Source organism: Hypanus sabinus, chromosome 10 (assembly GCF_030144855.1).
Source record: "Hypanus sabinus isolate sHypSab1 chromosome 10, sHypSab1.hap1, whole genome shotgun sequence".
Taxonomy (NCBI): Eukaryota; Metazoa; Chordata; class Chondrichthyes; order Myliobatiformes; family Dasyatidae; genus Hypanus; species Hypanus sabinus.
Window position 1 is genome coordinate 57,524,928 of NC_082715.1, and position 14,511 is coordinate 57,539,438.

Sequence of the window (14,511 nt, forward strand, 5' to 3'; positions counted from 1 at the left end):
AAAAATCAGCTCTGTGGTGACGAAAGCTCTGATTAACTTTTCTTTACATTGTAATGGTTGGCTTGGAGTTTTGTAGTGGGAGGGTGGGGAGGGCACTAACATTATGATTCAATTTTGGGTGTTTTTTCTATATTGTTATGAATTGTTTATTAGACATATTTGTTTAGCACAGTATAAATCTCCATGTTGATGGGTTTTTTCTGTTGTAGTGTAGAAACTTTTTTTAAAAAATCAATAAAAAATATGTAGTGTGAAAGAGGAATAGTGAGGTAATGTTTATGGATCATTCAGAAATCTGATGGCAGAGGACAAGAGGGTGTTCCTAAAACATTGAGCAAAAGTCTTCAGGTTCCTATACCACATCTGTCATGGTAGCAGTGAGAAGAAGGCATGTCTAGACGATGAAGGTTTTTAATGATGGATGACATCTTTTTGAGGCACTACATTTTGAAGATGTCCTTATAGGGAGACTTGTACCCATGATGGAGCTAGCTGAGTCTACAACCCTTTGCAGTCTCTTTTGATTTTGTGCATTGGAGCCTCCATACCAAGTAACTGGTCAGAATGCACTCCACAGTATAACTGTAAAGCTTTGCTAGTTTTTAACATGGATAAGTGCTATACTTGAATGGAGCAGTCACTGTTTCTTTTAATTTTAGAGTTGTTGATTCGGTTGTAACTTAGCTGTCATTCTAAGTAACTCAGACATTATATTAAATGTAGTTATTGTGTTTTTAGTAATTGAATTGCTAATGTGCTGTTTTGCACTGAATGGAGTAGCACTGCAGTGACAATGAAGTTCTATCTACCACTGCTGACCCTCAATGAGGATTGGTGTGGGTTCTCCTGACTTCCTCTTTCTGAGGTCCATGATCAATTTTTTGGTCTTGCTGATGTTGAGTGCAAGGTGTTTGTGTTGCAACACAACCCAACCAACGGATGTATCTCATTCCAGTATGCTTCCTTGTCAGCATCTGAGATTCTGCCAGCAACATTGGTGTCAGTAAATTTATTTATACATGGTGTTTGAGCTGTGCCTAGCCACAAGTCATGAGTGCAAAGAGAGTAGAGCAGTGGACATGATCCTATGTTGATTGTCAGTGAGGAGGGGATGTAATGACTGTTCTACACTGACTGTAGTCTCCTGATGAGGAAGTCAAGAATCCAGTTGCAGAGGTAGAAACAGAGGCTCAGACTTTGAAATTTGTTGATTATTGATTAGTACTGATGGGGTGATGGTGTTGAATGTTGAGCTGTATTTGATAAACAGCAGTCTGGCAGATGAATGTATTACTGTGTCCAGATGCTCTAAATCCAAGTGGAGTGCCAGTAAGCAAGAGGAAGTCTGCAGATGCTGGAAATTCAAACAATAACACACACAAAATGCTGGTGGAACACAGCAGGCCAGGCAGCATCTATAGGGAGAAGCACTGTCAACGTTTCAGGCCGAGGCCCTTCGTCAGGACTAACGGAAAGGAAAGATAATAAAAGATTTGAAAGTAGAAGGGGGAGGGGGAAATGCCAAATGATAGGAGAAGACCAGAGTGGGTGGGATGAAGCTAAGAGCTGGAAAGGTGATTGGCAAAGTGATACAGAGCTGGAGAAGGGAAAGGACCATGGGACGGGAGGCCTAGGGAGAAAGCAAGGGGGAGGGGAGCACCAGAGGGAGATGGAGAACAGGCAGAGTGATGGGCAGAGAGAGAAAAAAATAAACAAATAAATAGCAGGGATGGGGTAAGAAGGGGAGAAGGGGCATTAACAGAAGTTAGAGAAGTCAATGTTCATGCCATAAGGTTGGAGGCTACCCAGCCGGTATATAAGGTGTTGTTCCTCCAACCTGAGTGTGGCTTCATCTTGACAGTAGAGGAGGCCATGGATAGACATATCCGAATGGGAATGGGATGTGGAATTAAAACGTGTGGCCACTGGGAGATCCTGCTTTCTCTGGCGGACAGAGCGTAGGTGTTCAGCAAGATGGTCTAAACCACTACCAAGCACGTCTTTCCCTCCCCCCACTTTCTGCTTTCTGCAGGGATTGCTCCCTATGTGACTCCCTTGTCCACTCGTCTGTCCCCCATCCCTTCCCACCGATCTCCCTCCTGGCACTTAACCTTGTAAACGGAACAAGTGCTACACCTACCCTTACACTTCCTCCCTCACCACCATTCAGGGCCCCAACCAGTCCTTCCAGGTTAGGTGACACTTCGCCTGTGAGTCAGCTGGTGTGGTATACTGTGTCTGGTGCTCCTGGTGTGGCCCTTTATATATTGGTGAGACCCGATGCAGACTGGGAGACCGTTTTGCTGAACACCTACGCTCGGTCCGCCAGAGAAAGCAGGATCTCCCTGTGGCCCCACATTTTAATTCCACGTCCCATTCCCATTCGGATATGTCTATCCCATGGCCTCCTCTACTGTCAAGATGAAGCCACACTCAGGTTAGAGGAACAACACCTTATATACTGGCTGGGTAGCCTCCAACCTTACGGCATAAACATCGACTTCTCTAACTTCTGTTAATGCCCGTCCTCCCCTTCTTGCCCCATCCCTGACATATTTATTTGTTTTTTTTCTCTCTCTCTGCCTGTTCTCCATCTCCCTCTGGTGCTTCCCTCCCCCTTGCTTTCTCCCTAGGCCTCCCGTCCCATGATCCTTCCGTCCCATGATCCTTCCCTGCTCCAGCTCTGTATCACTTTTGCAAATCATCTTTCCAGCTCTTAGCTTCATCCCACCCCCTCCGGTCTTCTCCTATCATTTCGCATTTCCCCCTCCTACTTTCAAATCTTAGTACCTTTCCTTTCAATTAGTCCTGACGAAGGGTCTGGGCCCAAAATGTCAACAGTGCTTCTCCCTATAGATGCTGCCTGGCCTGCTGTGTTCCACCAGCATTTTGTGTGTGTTGTGTGGAGAGCCAGTAAGGTTGTGTCCAATGAGAACCTATTGTGATAGTAGGCAAATTGTAGCAGGTCCCGGTCCTTGTTCAGGCAGGAGTTAATTCTAGCCATGACCAACCGCTGAAAGCACTTCATCACAATGAATGTACTACTAGGTGATAGTTGTTGAGGCAGCTCCCCCTGCTCTTGGGCATTGGTGTTATTGATGACTTTTTGAAGCAAGTGCTAACTTTTGTTCAAGCAGTAGGAGGTTGAAGGTATCTGAATACTCCAGCCAGTTGATTGGCACAGGTGTTTGTTACCCTGCCAGGTATATCATTGGGTCTAATGCCTTGGAAAGGTTCAGACTCTTGAACGATGTTCTGATGTTGACCTCTTACACATGGTTGCCAGATGTTGTGGGTACTAGTTTTATTCCGTCTTTCAAATTGTGCATAAAAGGCATTGGAGAATGAAGCATCACAGCCACTTATGCTGTTAGGTTTTCCCTTTGCTGGAGGTAATGACCTGCAAGCCCTGCTATTGCTGCTGTGCTTCCAATTGTCTCTAGCTTCACACGGAATCACCTTTTTGCTCTCATAAAAGCCTTTCATAGGTTATACGTGGACAACTTGTGGGGTTCTAGATCTATAGTCTTGAGTGCCACAGATCTAGCCATTGGCAAACTGCAAATCTTGTTCATCCATTGCTTGTTTTAGTTGTGTTCTGTATCTACTTGAACACTCATTGATGTAGGTGTTGATGAAGCTGGTAATGAACATGAGATAATTCAGATCCAGAGGTGAATCCTTGAATATGGCAAAAGTATTGCCTTCAAAGTGTACAAGTATCCACCGCTATCCGAAGGTAGAGCGTTCCTATGAAACCGTTTATACGCCAAAACATCGTAAAGTGAAGAGGCAATTACCATTAATTTATATGATAAAAATTGTTGAGCATTCCCAGACCCAAAAAATAACCTACCAGGTCATACTAAAAAACACATGAAACCTAAAATAACACTAACATATAGTAAAAGCAGGAATTATATGATAAATATACAGCCTATATAAAGTAGAAATATTATATGTATGGTGTAGTTTCACTAATCAAAATTGGGAAGGCAGCGAACCAAAATCGATTTGGAGGGAAAAATCGGCACATACACGCCTACGTACATTTATGCATACGCACGTACATGCATGCGCAAACAACTGCCCGCACAAGGTTTCATGGTCATGGTAGTCTTTCTCGGGTAAAAACATGTATAAAGCGGGCGTCTTTTTTGTAGAAGTGAAAGTCCTCTTTGGTTAGTGAAAACAGGTACCAATGTAGGTCTTTCATAATAGCAAGTTGCCGTAAAGCGAACGTTTGATAAACAGGCCACTTATGTTTGTTAATGTGATTTGGACCTAGTGATGGGAGAGGGAGAGATATATATTCACTAGGTCTACGCCACCCATTCACAACTTAAAAGAAAGCACTAAGGTTCATTATTTTGCTGTATGATATAACTTTTCATAAGAAGCACTGGTGACAGAGACAGCTGATTGATACTGGGAGATGGGGCTCTAAGCAAATTACTTTTTGTTCTCTTAGATGTTCGTCGAAGAATTGAACTCATCCAGGACTTTGAGATGCCTGCAGTTAGTACCACTATTAAAGTTTCACGAGATGGCCAGTATATTATTGCAACAGGTAAGATAAAATACCATTTTTAGGAACAAAGAAAGCCTACAGCACAATACAGGCCCTTCGGCCCACAATGCTGTGTCAAACATGTACGTACTTTAGAAATTACCTCAGGTTACCCATAGCCCTCTATTTTCCTACACTGTTGCTGGCAGCCCATTCTATGCACTCACCACTCTCTGCGTTTTTTTAAGAAAAAACAACAAACAAACTTGCCCCTGACATCTCCTCTGTATGTACTTCCAAGCACCTTAAGATTGTGCCCTCTTGTGATAGCCATTTCAGCCCTGGGAAAAAGCCTCTGACTATCCACATGATCAATGCCTCTCATCATCTTATACACCTCTATCAGGTCACCTCTCATCCTCTGTTGCTCCAAGGAAAAAAGGCTGAGTTCACACAACCAATTCTTATAAGGCATGCTTCCCAGTCCAGGCAACATCCCTGTAAATCTCCTCTGCACCCTTTCTATATTTTCCGTCTACAAGCACTCTTTGCCTTCGGTGGGCAAGTCAATTCTGGATCCACAAAGCAAGGTGCCCTTGGATCCCATGCCTCCTTACTTTCTCAATAAGCCTTGCATGGGGTACCTTATCAAATGCCTTGCTGAAATCCATATACACTACATCTACTGCTCTTCCTTCACCAATGTGTTTAGTCATATCCTCAAAAAATTTAATCAGGCTCGTAAGACACGACCTGCCCTTGACAAAGCCATGCTGACTATTCCTAATCATATTATGCCTCTCCAAATGTTCATAAATCCTGCCTCAGGATCTTCTCCATTAACTCACCAACCACTGAAGTAAGACTCACTGGTCTATAATTTTCTGGGCTATCTCTACTCCCTTTTTTGAGTAAGAGAACAGCATCTGCAACCCTCCACTCCTCTAGAACCTTACCTGTCCTCATTGGTGATGCAAAGATCATTGCCAGAAGCTCAGCAATCTCTTCCCTCATTTCCCACTGTAGCCTGGGGTTTATCCCATCTGGTCCTGGTTACTTATCAACTTAATGCTTTCCAAAAGCTCCAGCACATCCTCTTAATGTCTGTATGCTCAAGGTTTTCAGTCTGCGGTAAGTCATCCCTACAATCACCAAGGTCCTTTTCCGTAGTGAATACTGAAGCGAAGTATTCATTAAGTACCTCTACTACTTCCTCCAGTTCCATACACGCTTTTCCACTATCACACTTGATATGTTCTATTCTTTCACGTCTTATCCTCTTGCTCTTCACATACTTGTAGAATGCCTTGGGGTTTTCCTTAATCGAACTTGCCAAGGCCTTCTCATGGCTCCTTCTGGCTCGCCTGATTTCATGCTTTCTGCTAGCCATATAATTTTCTAGATCTCTTATTATTACATAGTTTTTTAACCTTTTGTAAGCTTTTCTTCTCTTGACTAGATTTTCAACTGCCTTTGTGCACCATGGTTACTGTACCCTATCATCCTTTCCCTGTCTCAATGGAATGCACCTATGCAGAACGTCATGCAAATATCCCCTGAACATTTGCCACATTTCTGCAGTTATTTTTATATTTTTTTATATATAGAAAAGCATTGAGAATGAAAAAGACAAGATGTAATAATTCATATATGGATTATTACATCTTGTCTCTCTCATTCTCAATGCTTTTTTTTAGTCTGCATTACAAAAAGAAATGGCAATCTCTGTTTCTTCCTTTGTCTTCTAGTGAGGTAGAACAAATGTTCTTCAAACACAAACACACTACCATTTTCTTTGGAAGATTACAAATCAACAAATTTTCAGGAGTGTCTATGAATTCTAAAGGAAGGATGGGGCTAAAGTTTGTGGCCTTGACAAAGAAGAATAATTAGTCCATGATTGACATTGAGTGTTTAAAAAAAAATGGGCTGCCATGGTGCTCATTCAGAAAGTGTAATTTTTCAAGAGGCAACAACAGACTTGGTCTTCATTGCATTCTAATATTTGGGATTCAGATTTATCACGTGTCCATGGAAATATACAGTGAAATGCGTTGTTTGCATTAACAGCCAACAGACCCATTGGTCTCCTTTTGCTGGCTTTTTCCACAGAGATTGGGTGGGAGTACAATTAGAGGGCTTGGGTCAAGGATTAAAGGTGAAAAGTTTAAGAGGACCATGAGAGGAAACTTCACTCAGTGAAGAGTGTGGAACAAGCTGCCACGACAAGTGGTGCATGCGAGCTTGATTTCAACATTTAAGAGAAGTTCAGATAGGTATATAGATGGCAGGGTTATGGAGGGTAGAACAATGGAATGAAGCAGTTTAAATGGTTCTGCACAGACTAGATGGGCCAAAAGGCCTGTTTGTGCTGTTTTTTATAACCAACTAAATAGAGTATCGAGTGATCTACAAGTAAAATTGAAATTGTATATGTACTATTACTTTAAATTTCTGCTGCTATGAATTGCCAGGTTTGAAAATGAAAGATATAAATTATCAAATAAATGCTGAATAGATTCTCAAGATTTACTTTTGTTCTGCTAGTATTACGGAAACAATTTTTTTTAGAATGAATATAATATTTTTTAGTTTCTAGTAATTATTTGTCTTTTGAAGGCACCTACAAACCTCGGATTCGATGCTATGATACCTACCAGTTGTCAATGAAGTTTGAACGCTGCTTGGATTCAGAAGGTTGGAGAATTTTCTTTCTCTCTTTTGCACTGTTATACAAAGAAGATTTAAAAACTTACAGAGATGGTGGTGTGTTGGAGTCAATGAGTTGATGAATGGCATTTGTTTTAGGAAAAGAAAGAAACAGTAATCAAGGAATTAAATATTATGAATGCTAGCCATAAGGCTCTTTTGTGTCAAAGTGAAAATGGATCTCTACAAAGTGATCTAAATTATGTACAAGTGTAAAGCACAAAATAATTGATTGCCCCCCCCCCCTTTAAGATATACCAAATCATCTCTAGTGCAGCCATTGGTTTTAGAAGTCACGTAATTAGTTTTTTTATACATTTTCTAATAAAAAAACCCAGATCAAAATGAAGAACATTGATACAGTGCAAAAATAAACATACAATAATAATATGGTACAAAAAAAGATAATTGAGAAAGCACCCAAATTGAAGACGTGTAAAATTAGTATCCTCCCCAAGCCCCGCAACAAAAAAAAAAGAACTCCAGACCAACCACAACACAATATAGAGAATATAAATCAGGACAATCAAACCCCCAAAACTGTAAATACACTTAGCAACAGAAGATATTAATGCCTACTACCAAAAAAAAGGAGCTGAAAGCAAGGGACTGGGAAAAAAACCTTAGTTAAGAGGAAGATTATGAAAGTACTCAATAAAGGGTCCCCAGACCTTATGGAACTTTATATCTGAATTAAGAACTGAATAATGAATTTTTTCAAGGTCTAAGCAGGCCATAATATCGTTAAGCCGTTGAGCATGCGTGGGCGGGGCAACATCTCTCCATCTAAGGAGGATTAAGCGTCTAGCCAGGAGAGAAGCAAAAGATACTATTCGACACTTAGTTGAACTCAGACGTAAATCTGTCTCACCCCAGAAAACGAACAAAGCAATTAAAGGGTTAGGTTCTAGGTGGTGATTTAGAATATGCGATAACGTTATGAAGACATCTTTACAAAATTTCTCCAAGCTAGGACAAAACCAGTACATATGAATGAGAGAGGCCTCACCCCTTTTGCATTTACCTCAAAGCGGACTAATGTTAGGGTAAAATCGAGATAATTTAGATTTAGACATATGGGCTCCATGAACAATCTTAAACTGTAAAAGGCAATGGCGATCACAAAGAGAGGTTGAATTAACCGATTTGAGAATAGAGTCCCAAGTCTCATCAGATAAGGAGGTATTTAAATCATGCTCCCATGCCATTTTAATTTTATCCACAGGGGCACGTCGTAAGGCTGCTAATTTATCATGAATAAATGATATTAAACCTTTACCTAGTGGATTAATAGAAAGAAATCCATAACATTTTTCTCGGGCATTTCAGGGAAGTTAGGAATTAAAGGATTAATAAAGTGTCTAATTTGGAGATATCTAAAAAAATAAGCATTGGGCAAATTGAACTTAGCAGAGAGCTGTTGAAAAGAAACGAAGTGATTATCAATAAAAAGATCTTCAAAATGTCTAATGCCCTTCCTGTACCAATCATGGAATGCTGAATCATACGTAGTAGGTAAAAAAAAAAATGTGATTATGTAAGATAGGGCTAGGAAAAGAAAAACCATGGAAACCATAAAATTTCCTAAACTGAGCCCATATACACAAAGTCTAACAAGAGGATTAACTATTCTGGACAAACTACTAGGGAGTACAGAGCCAAGAAGTGCAGAGATAGATAATTCTTTAGTGGAGCTCAACTCCATTGCCACCCAATTAGGGCACTTGGGTTGGCCGTGGAAAAAAGACCAAAAGGTAGCACAACATATCTTGGCTGCCCAATAATATAAACGAAAGTTAGGTAAAGCCATGCCACCCTCTTTTTTAGATTTTTGGAGATAAACTTTATTAATTCTAGAGCGCTTATTCTTCCACGGATATGACAAAATAATAGAGTCTAAGGAATCAAAAAAAGATTTAGGAATAAAAATTGGGATTGATTGAAATAAATATAAAAGTTTGGGGAGAACAAACATTTTAACAACATTAATACGACCTACCAAAGACATAGATAGAGGTGACCATTGTAACAGACTCTGTTTTATAGTATATGAAGATTGGCAAAGTTTTCATGAAAAAGATCTTTAAACTTCCTTGTGACTATAATCCCAAGATAAGTAAATTGATTATGAACTGCTTTAAAAGGGAGATCACGGAATGTTAATTCTTGTGCTTCTTTATTAATTGGGAAAAGTTCACTCTTATGTAAATTAAGTTTATAGCCAGAGATCTGGCTAAACTGATCAAGAAGTGAAAACATTGGAGGTAAGGATGTAGATGGATTTGAAAGGAAAAGTAATAAGTCATCAGCATAAAGAGAAACTTTATGCTCAACACCCCCTCTCCAAATCCCGGTCAATTCAGGACAATTTCGAAATGCTATCGCCAAAGGTTCTATAGCCAAATCAAAGAGAAAGGGACTAAAAAGGGCATCCCTGATGGGTGCCATGTTTGAGGTTAAATAACTGGGATTTCTGAAAATTAGTCAAAACGGAGGCAGTGGGACACAGATACAGCAATTTGATCCAAGAGATAAAACTTTGACCGAGGTCAAATTTTTCTATAACTGAAAAAAGTTAGTTCCACTCTATATGATCGAATGTTTTCTCCACATCGAGGGAAATAACACATTCAGGAATCCCAGTTGGAGGTGAATATAAAATGTTAAATAAATGCCGAATGTTTAAAAAAGGGAAGACGGTTTTTAATAAAACCAGTTTGATCCTCAGAAGTAATAGAGGGAAAACAGTTTCTAATCTATAAGCCAAAACTTTGGCCAAGATTTTAACATCAACATTAAGCAAAGAAATCGGCCTATACGAGGAACACTCTGTTGGGTCTTTACCCTTTTTTAATAAAAGAATAATAGATGCCTCATTAAAAGAGGGTGGCAATTTATTGTAATTAAACGAATCAGATAATACTGAGAATAACTGAGGAGAAAGAAGTGAAGAGAATGATTTATAGAATTCTACGGGGAACCCATCAGGTCCAGGCGATTTCCCTGAAGACAATGCAGAAATTGCAAAAGATATTTCTTCTGATGATATAGGCGCATTAAGTTTAGCTTAAAATCAGATGAACGCGAAGGAATGGTCAGATTATTTTAAAAATGATCAACAGAGATATTCTCATTCAGAGATTCAGAGGAATAAAGTTGAGAATAACAATTTTTAAATGCGTCATTGATTTCTAAGTGATCCGATGTAAAGTCTCCATTCTCCTTCCGGATCTTTGTAATATGTTGTTTGGCTTTGGAACGCCTCAGCTGATTGGCTAGAAATTTACCAGATTTGTCACCATGAATATAAAAGTGACTCTTACTTTCAAGAAGTTGGCGTTCAACAGGTTGAGTAGACAGAAGATTAAATTTAGTTTGAAGTTCTACACGCTTCTTGTATAATTCAGGATTCTTAGTTTGAGCATACAGTTGATCCAATTCTTTAATCTGATTAATGAGGTCTAATCGATCTGCACAGGACTTTCTATTAAGATTTGCTGTATAGGAGATTATTTGACCCCTCAAATATGCTTTCATGGCATCCCAGACAATCTGGGATGACACTTCAGATGATGTATTGGTGTTAAAATAAAAGGTTATCTGATCCTTAATAAATTTTAGAAAATCATCATCTGATAATAAAGTCGAATCAAACCCCCAGTGTTTATTCCTCTGAGGGAGACCAGGAAAATTTAAAGACAGAGTAATTGGGGTATGGTCAGAAATCAGTTTACTCTGATAATCACAAGAATAGACAAATGGAATAAGTTGATTATCGAGTAAGAAGTAGTCAATTCCAGTAAAGGTATGGTGAACATGTGGAGGAAAAAAAAGAATAATCTCTCTCACTAGGATGAAGAAACGCCATATATCAGAGATACTATAATTAGAGAGAAACGATTGAATAGCTAAGGCTATTAATACCTACTACCTACTAATAGCTTAGTAGGTAGTCTAGTAACAGAGGACGATCGATCCAAATTAGGATCTAACCAACAGTTGAAATCGCCACCCAGTATAAGAAAGTATGTGTTTAAGTCTGGTAGTGAGGAGAAAAAACGTTCAAAAAAATTAACATCATCAAAATTGGGGGCATACAGGTTTGCTAGTACAACTTTAGTATTATATAATTTACCAGAAACAATAATAAAACGGCCATTTGTATCAGATATCTTATTATGGAGTTCACAAGGAATATTTGAGTTAATAAGGATGGAGACCCCCCCCCAGCTTTGGCGGCAAAGGTTGAATGAAAATGCTGACTTGCTCACTTTGACAAAAGCCGAGAGTTAAAAGTCACGTAATTAGTTAAATGGAGATCACTGGCATGCAATCAAGGAAGGTCCAACTGCTGGTGAGTCAGTATCCTAGCAAAAACTACACCATGGAGACAGAAGAACACTCCAAGCAACTCAATGTAAAGGTTATTGAAAAGCACTAGTCAGGAGATGGATACAAGAAAATTTCAAAGTCACTGAATATCCCTTGGAGTATAGTTAGGTCAATCAGCAAGAAATGGAAAGAATATGGCACACCTGTAAATCTGCCTAGAGCAGGCTGTCCTCAAACTGAGTGACCGTGAAAGAAGTGGACGAGTGAGGGAGGCTACCAAGGGACCTATGACAACTCTGGAGGAGTTACAAGTTTTAGTGGCTGAGACAGGAGAAACTGGGCATACAACAATTGATGCCTGGGTACTTCGCCAGTCACAGCTTTATGGGAGAGAGGCAAAAAGAAAGCCACTGTTGGCAGGGTGGGGAGAACTCACATGAAATCTCAGCTAGAGTTTTCCAGGAAGTGTATGGGAGACTCTGAAGTCAGCAGGAAGAAGGTTCTATGGTCTGATGAAACCTAAATTGAGCTTGTTGGCCATCAAATTAAACACTATATTTGGTGTAATTTGAAACACTGTGCATCATCAAAAACACACCATCCCACCATGAAGCATAGTGGATGCTTCACAGCAGCAGGCCCTGGAAGGGCCTTGTGAAGGTAGAGGGCAAAATGAATGCAGCAAAATACAGAGGAATCCTGGAGGAAAATCTGATGCAGTCTGCAAGGGAATTGTGACTCGGGAGAGATTTGTCTTCCAGCAAGACAATGACCCTAAGCATAAGGCCAAAGCTACACAGGAATGGCTTTAAAAACAATTAAAATTAATGTCCTGGAGTGGCCAAGTCAGAGTCCATACACAATCCAATTGAGAATTTGTGGTTGGACATGGAATGGGCTGTTCACTCTTGATCCCCATGCGATCTGACAGAGCTTGAACAGTTTTGTAACGAAGAATGGGGAAAATTGAAATGTCCAGATGTACAAAGCTGACTCAATGCTGTAATTGCTGCCAAAGGTCCATTGGTCAATAACTTATATCAGCATTGGGAGAAGTGAGATTTGTAAACTGAAGAGGAAAAATTGACTGAAGGAGAAATAAATTGTCATTGATAGTGATGACCAAGATCCAGATGACAGTGTTTGTGTCATTTTAGACTGGTTAAGGTTTGTTGCTAGCTGATCTGTCTGGAGGAAGTTTAATTAGGAGGTGAATATTTGGAGATGGAATCAAAGGTGGGGGGGGGGGGTATGCTGGAACTCTGTTGAATGTAACAGCCGCTGGAAATCTGAAACTACTGAATAAATAGTCTATGGGTCATGACACTGCTGTGGTGAGAGAAAATGCAAGCCAAAATTTCTGTTGGTTGACCCAATATTGGAACTAGTTCTGACAGACTGGAAAGGCTGATTATTTGGAATTGTTGTATTCATTATTGAGGGCTGAGGGCTACATGCATAGAAATGCTGTTTCCCACGTGTACATTTGACTTCAAGAGTCTGAAGTGTAGAATGGGAGTAAGATAATTAAAGTGAAAAGCAGCTAGAAACTGAGTCATCCTTGTATCTCCTTTGAACATTAGGTAGATTGTAAAGCTTTCTAGTTAAGCACAGTTACAGAGTGCTAGGCAATGATATAGATGTTACTTGCCACTTAACAGCCCATGTTTGAATGCCTTTTAGCCTTGCATGCAACATGAACTGTTTAATTTGATGAAAAATTATGAAGGGAATTGAATATTGTGCATCAAGGAGTGATTGGTAAAGGGTTTATTGTCACGTGTACTTGGGTTACAATGAGAAGTTTTTGTTTCCATGGCATCCAGACGGATCATTCCATGTGTCAGTACATAATGATATTTCAAAAAAGGAAAAACAATGTAGAACATTGTTTTACAGTTAGAGACAGTGCAATACAAGTAGACAAAAAGTGCAAGGGCCATCACAAGAGATTGACAGATTAAGAGTTCATCTTTTCATGTAAGAGGTCTGTTTAAGAGTTATAAAAGTGGGATTGAAGCTGTCCTTGAGTCTGATAGTATGTGTTCTCAAGCTCTTGTATCTTCTGCCCAAGGGGAGAAGAGGTGCCCAGTGTAGTTGGGTTCTTGATTATGTTGGCTGCTTTCACAAGTTGATGGACACTAGTCTGCTTGATCACTGGGCCTGTATTGACAACTCCCTGCAATTTCTTGGCCAGAGCACTTGCTATACCAAGCTGTGATGCATCTGGCTTGGAAGCTTTGCATGGTGCATCATGGTGAGGGTATTTAGGGAAATGCTGAATTTTCTTGACCTACTGAGGAAGTGGTGCTGGTGTGGTTTAATTGGCCATACATCCAGGAACTTGAAGCATTTCACTATCTCCAACTCAGGACTATTAATGCAGACGGGTGTGTCCATCACTACCTATTCCACCCTTTTGTGTCGCTAACATTGAAAGAAAAGTTGTCTTAACTCCACATCACTTGGCTATGTCCTTCCTATAATCTATCTTATGGTTTTTTGCGATCTGGTCCACTACAGTGGTGACATTTGCAAACTTCTAAATAGAGTTAGAGCAAAATCTAGCCACACAATCATAAGTGTTTTGGGTGTACAATAAGGGGATGAGAAAGTAGTCTTGTTGGGGCACCAGTGTTGATGATAATTACAGGAAAAGGTGTTGTCTAAGCTTGCTGATTGAGGTTTTTTGATTGGGAACTCAAGGATTCAGTTGCAAGGGGGTGGGGGTGGCAAGACTCTAGATCAAGAAGTTTGGTGATGAATTTGTTTGGAATTATGGTATTGAAGGCAGAGTTATGATCAATTAATAAGAATCTGATGTATATAAAGTAGGTTGTTGAGGAAGGTGTAGATCACTACCACAAATTTTTGGGTAGGGATGACAGTGGTAGAAGTGGCAGAGTAAGAATAAGACAGTTTCAACTTAGAATTTTTTTCCCAAGGCTATGTTATTGAAT

At 39.8% G+C, this 14,511-nt stretch overlaps 1 protein-coding gene across 1 annotated transcript in view; it reads left to right on the forward strand.

Moving 5' to 3' along the window:
- nol10 (nucleolar protein 10) overlaps positions 1-14,511 on the forward strand; it is a 117,240-nt gene that overhangs the window by 16,670 nt on the left and 86,059 nt on the right. The window contains exons 3-4 of the mRNA XM_059981885.1: positions 4,472-4,570; positions 7,130-7,207. Of these exons, the coding sequence (XP_059837868.1) occupies positions 4,472-4,570; positions 7,130-7,207 (177 nt within the window). The remainder of the gene's footprint in view (positions 1-4,471; positions 4,571-7,129; positions 7,208-14,511) is intronic.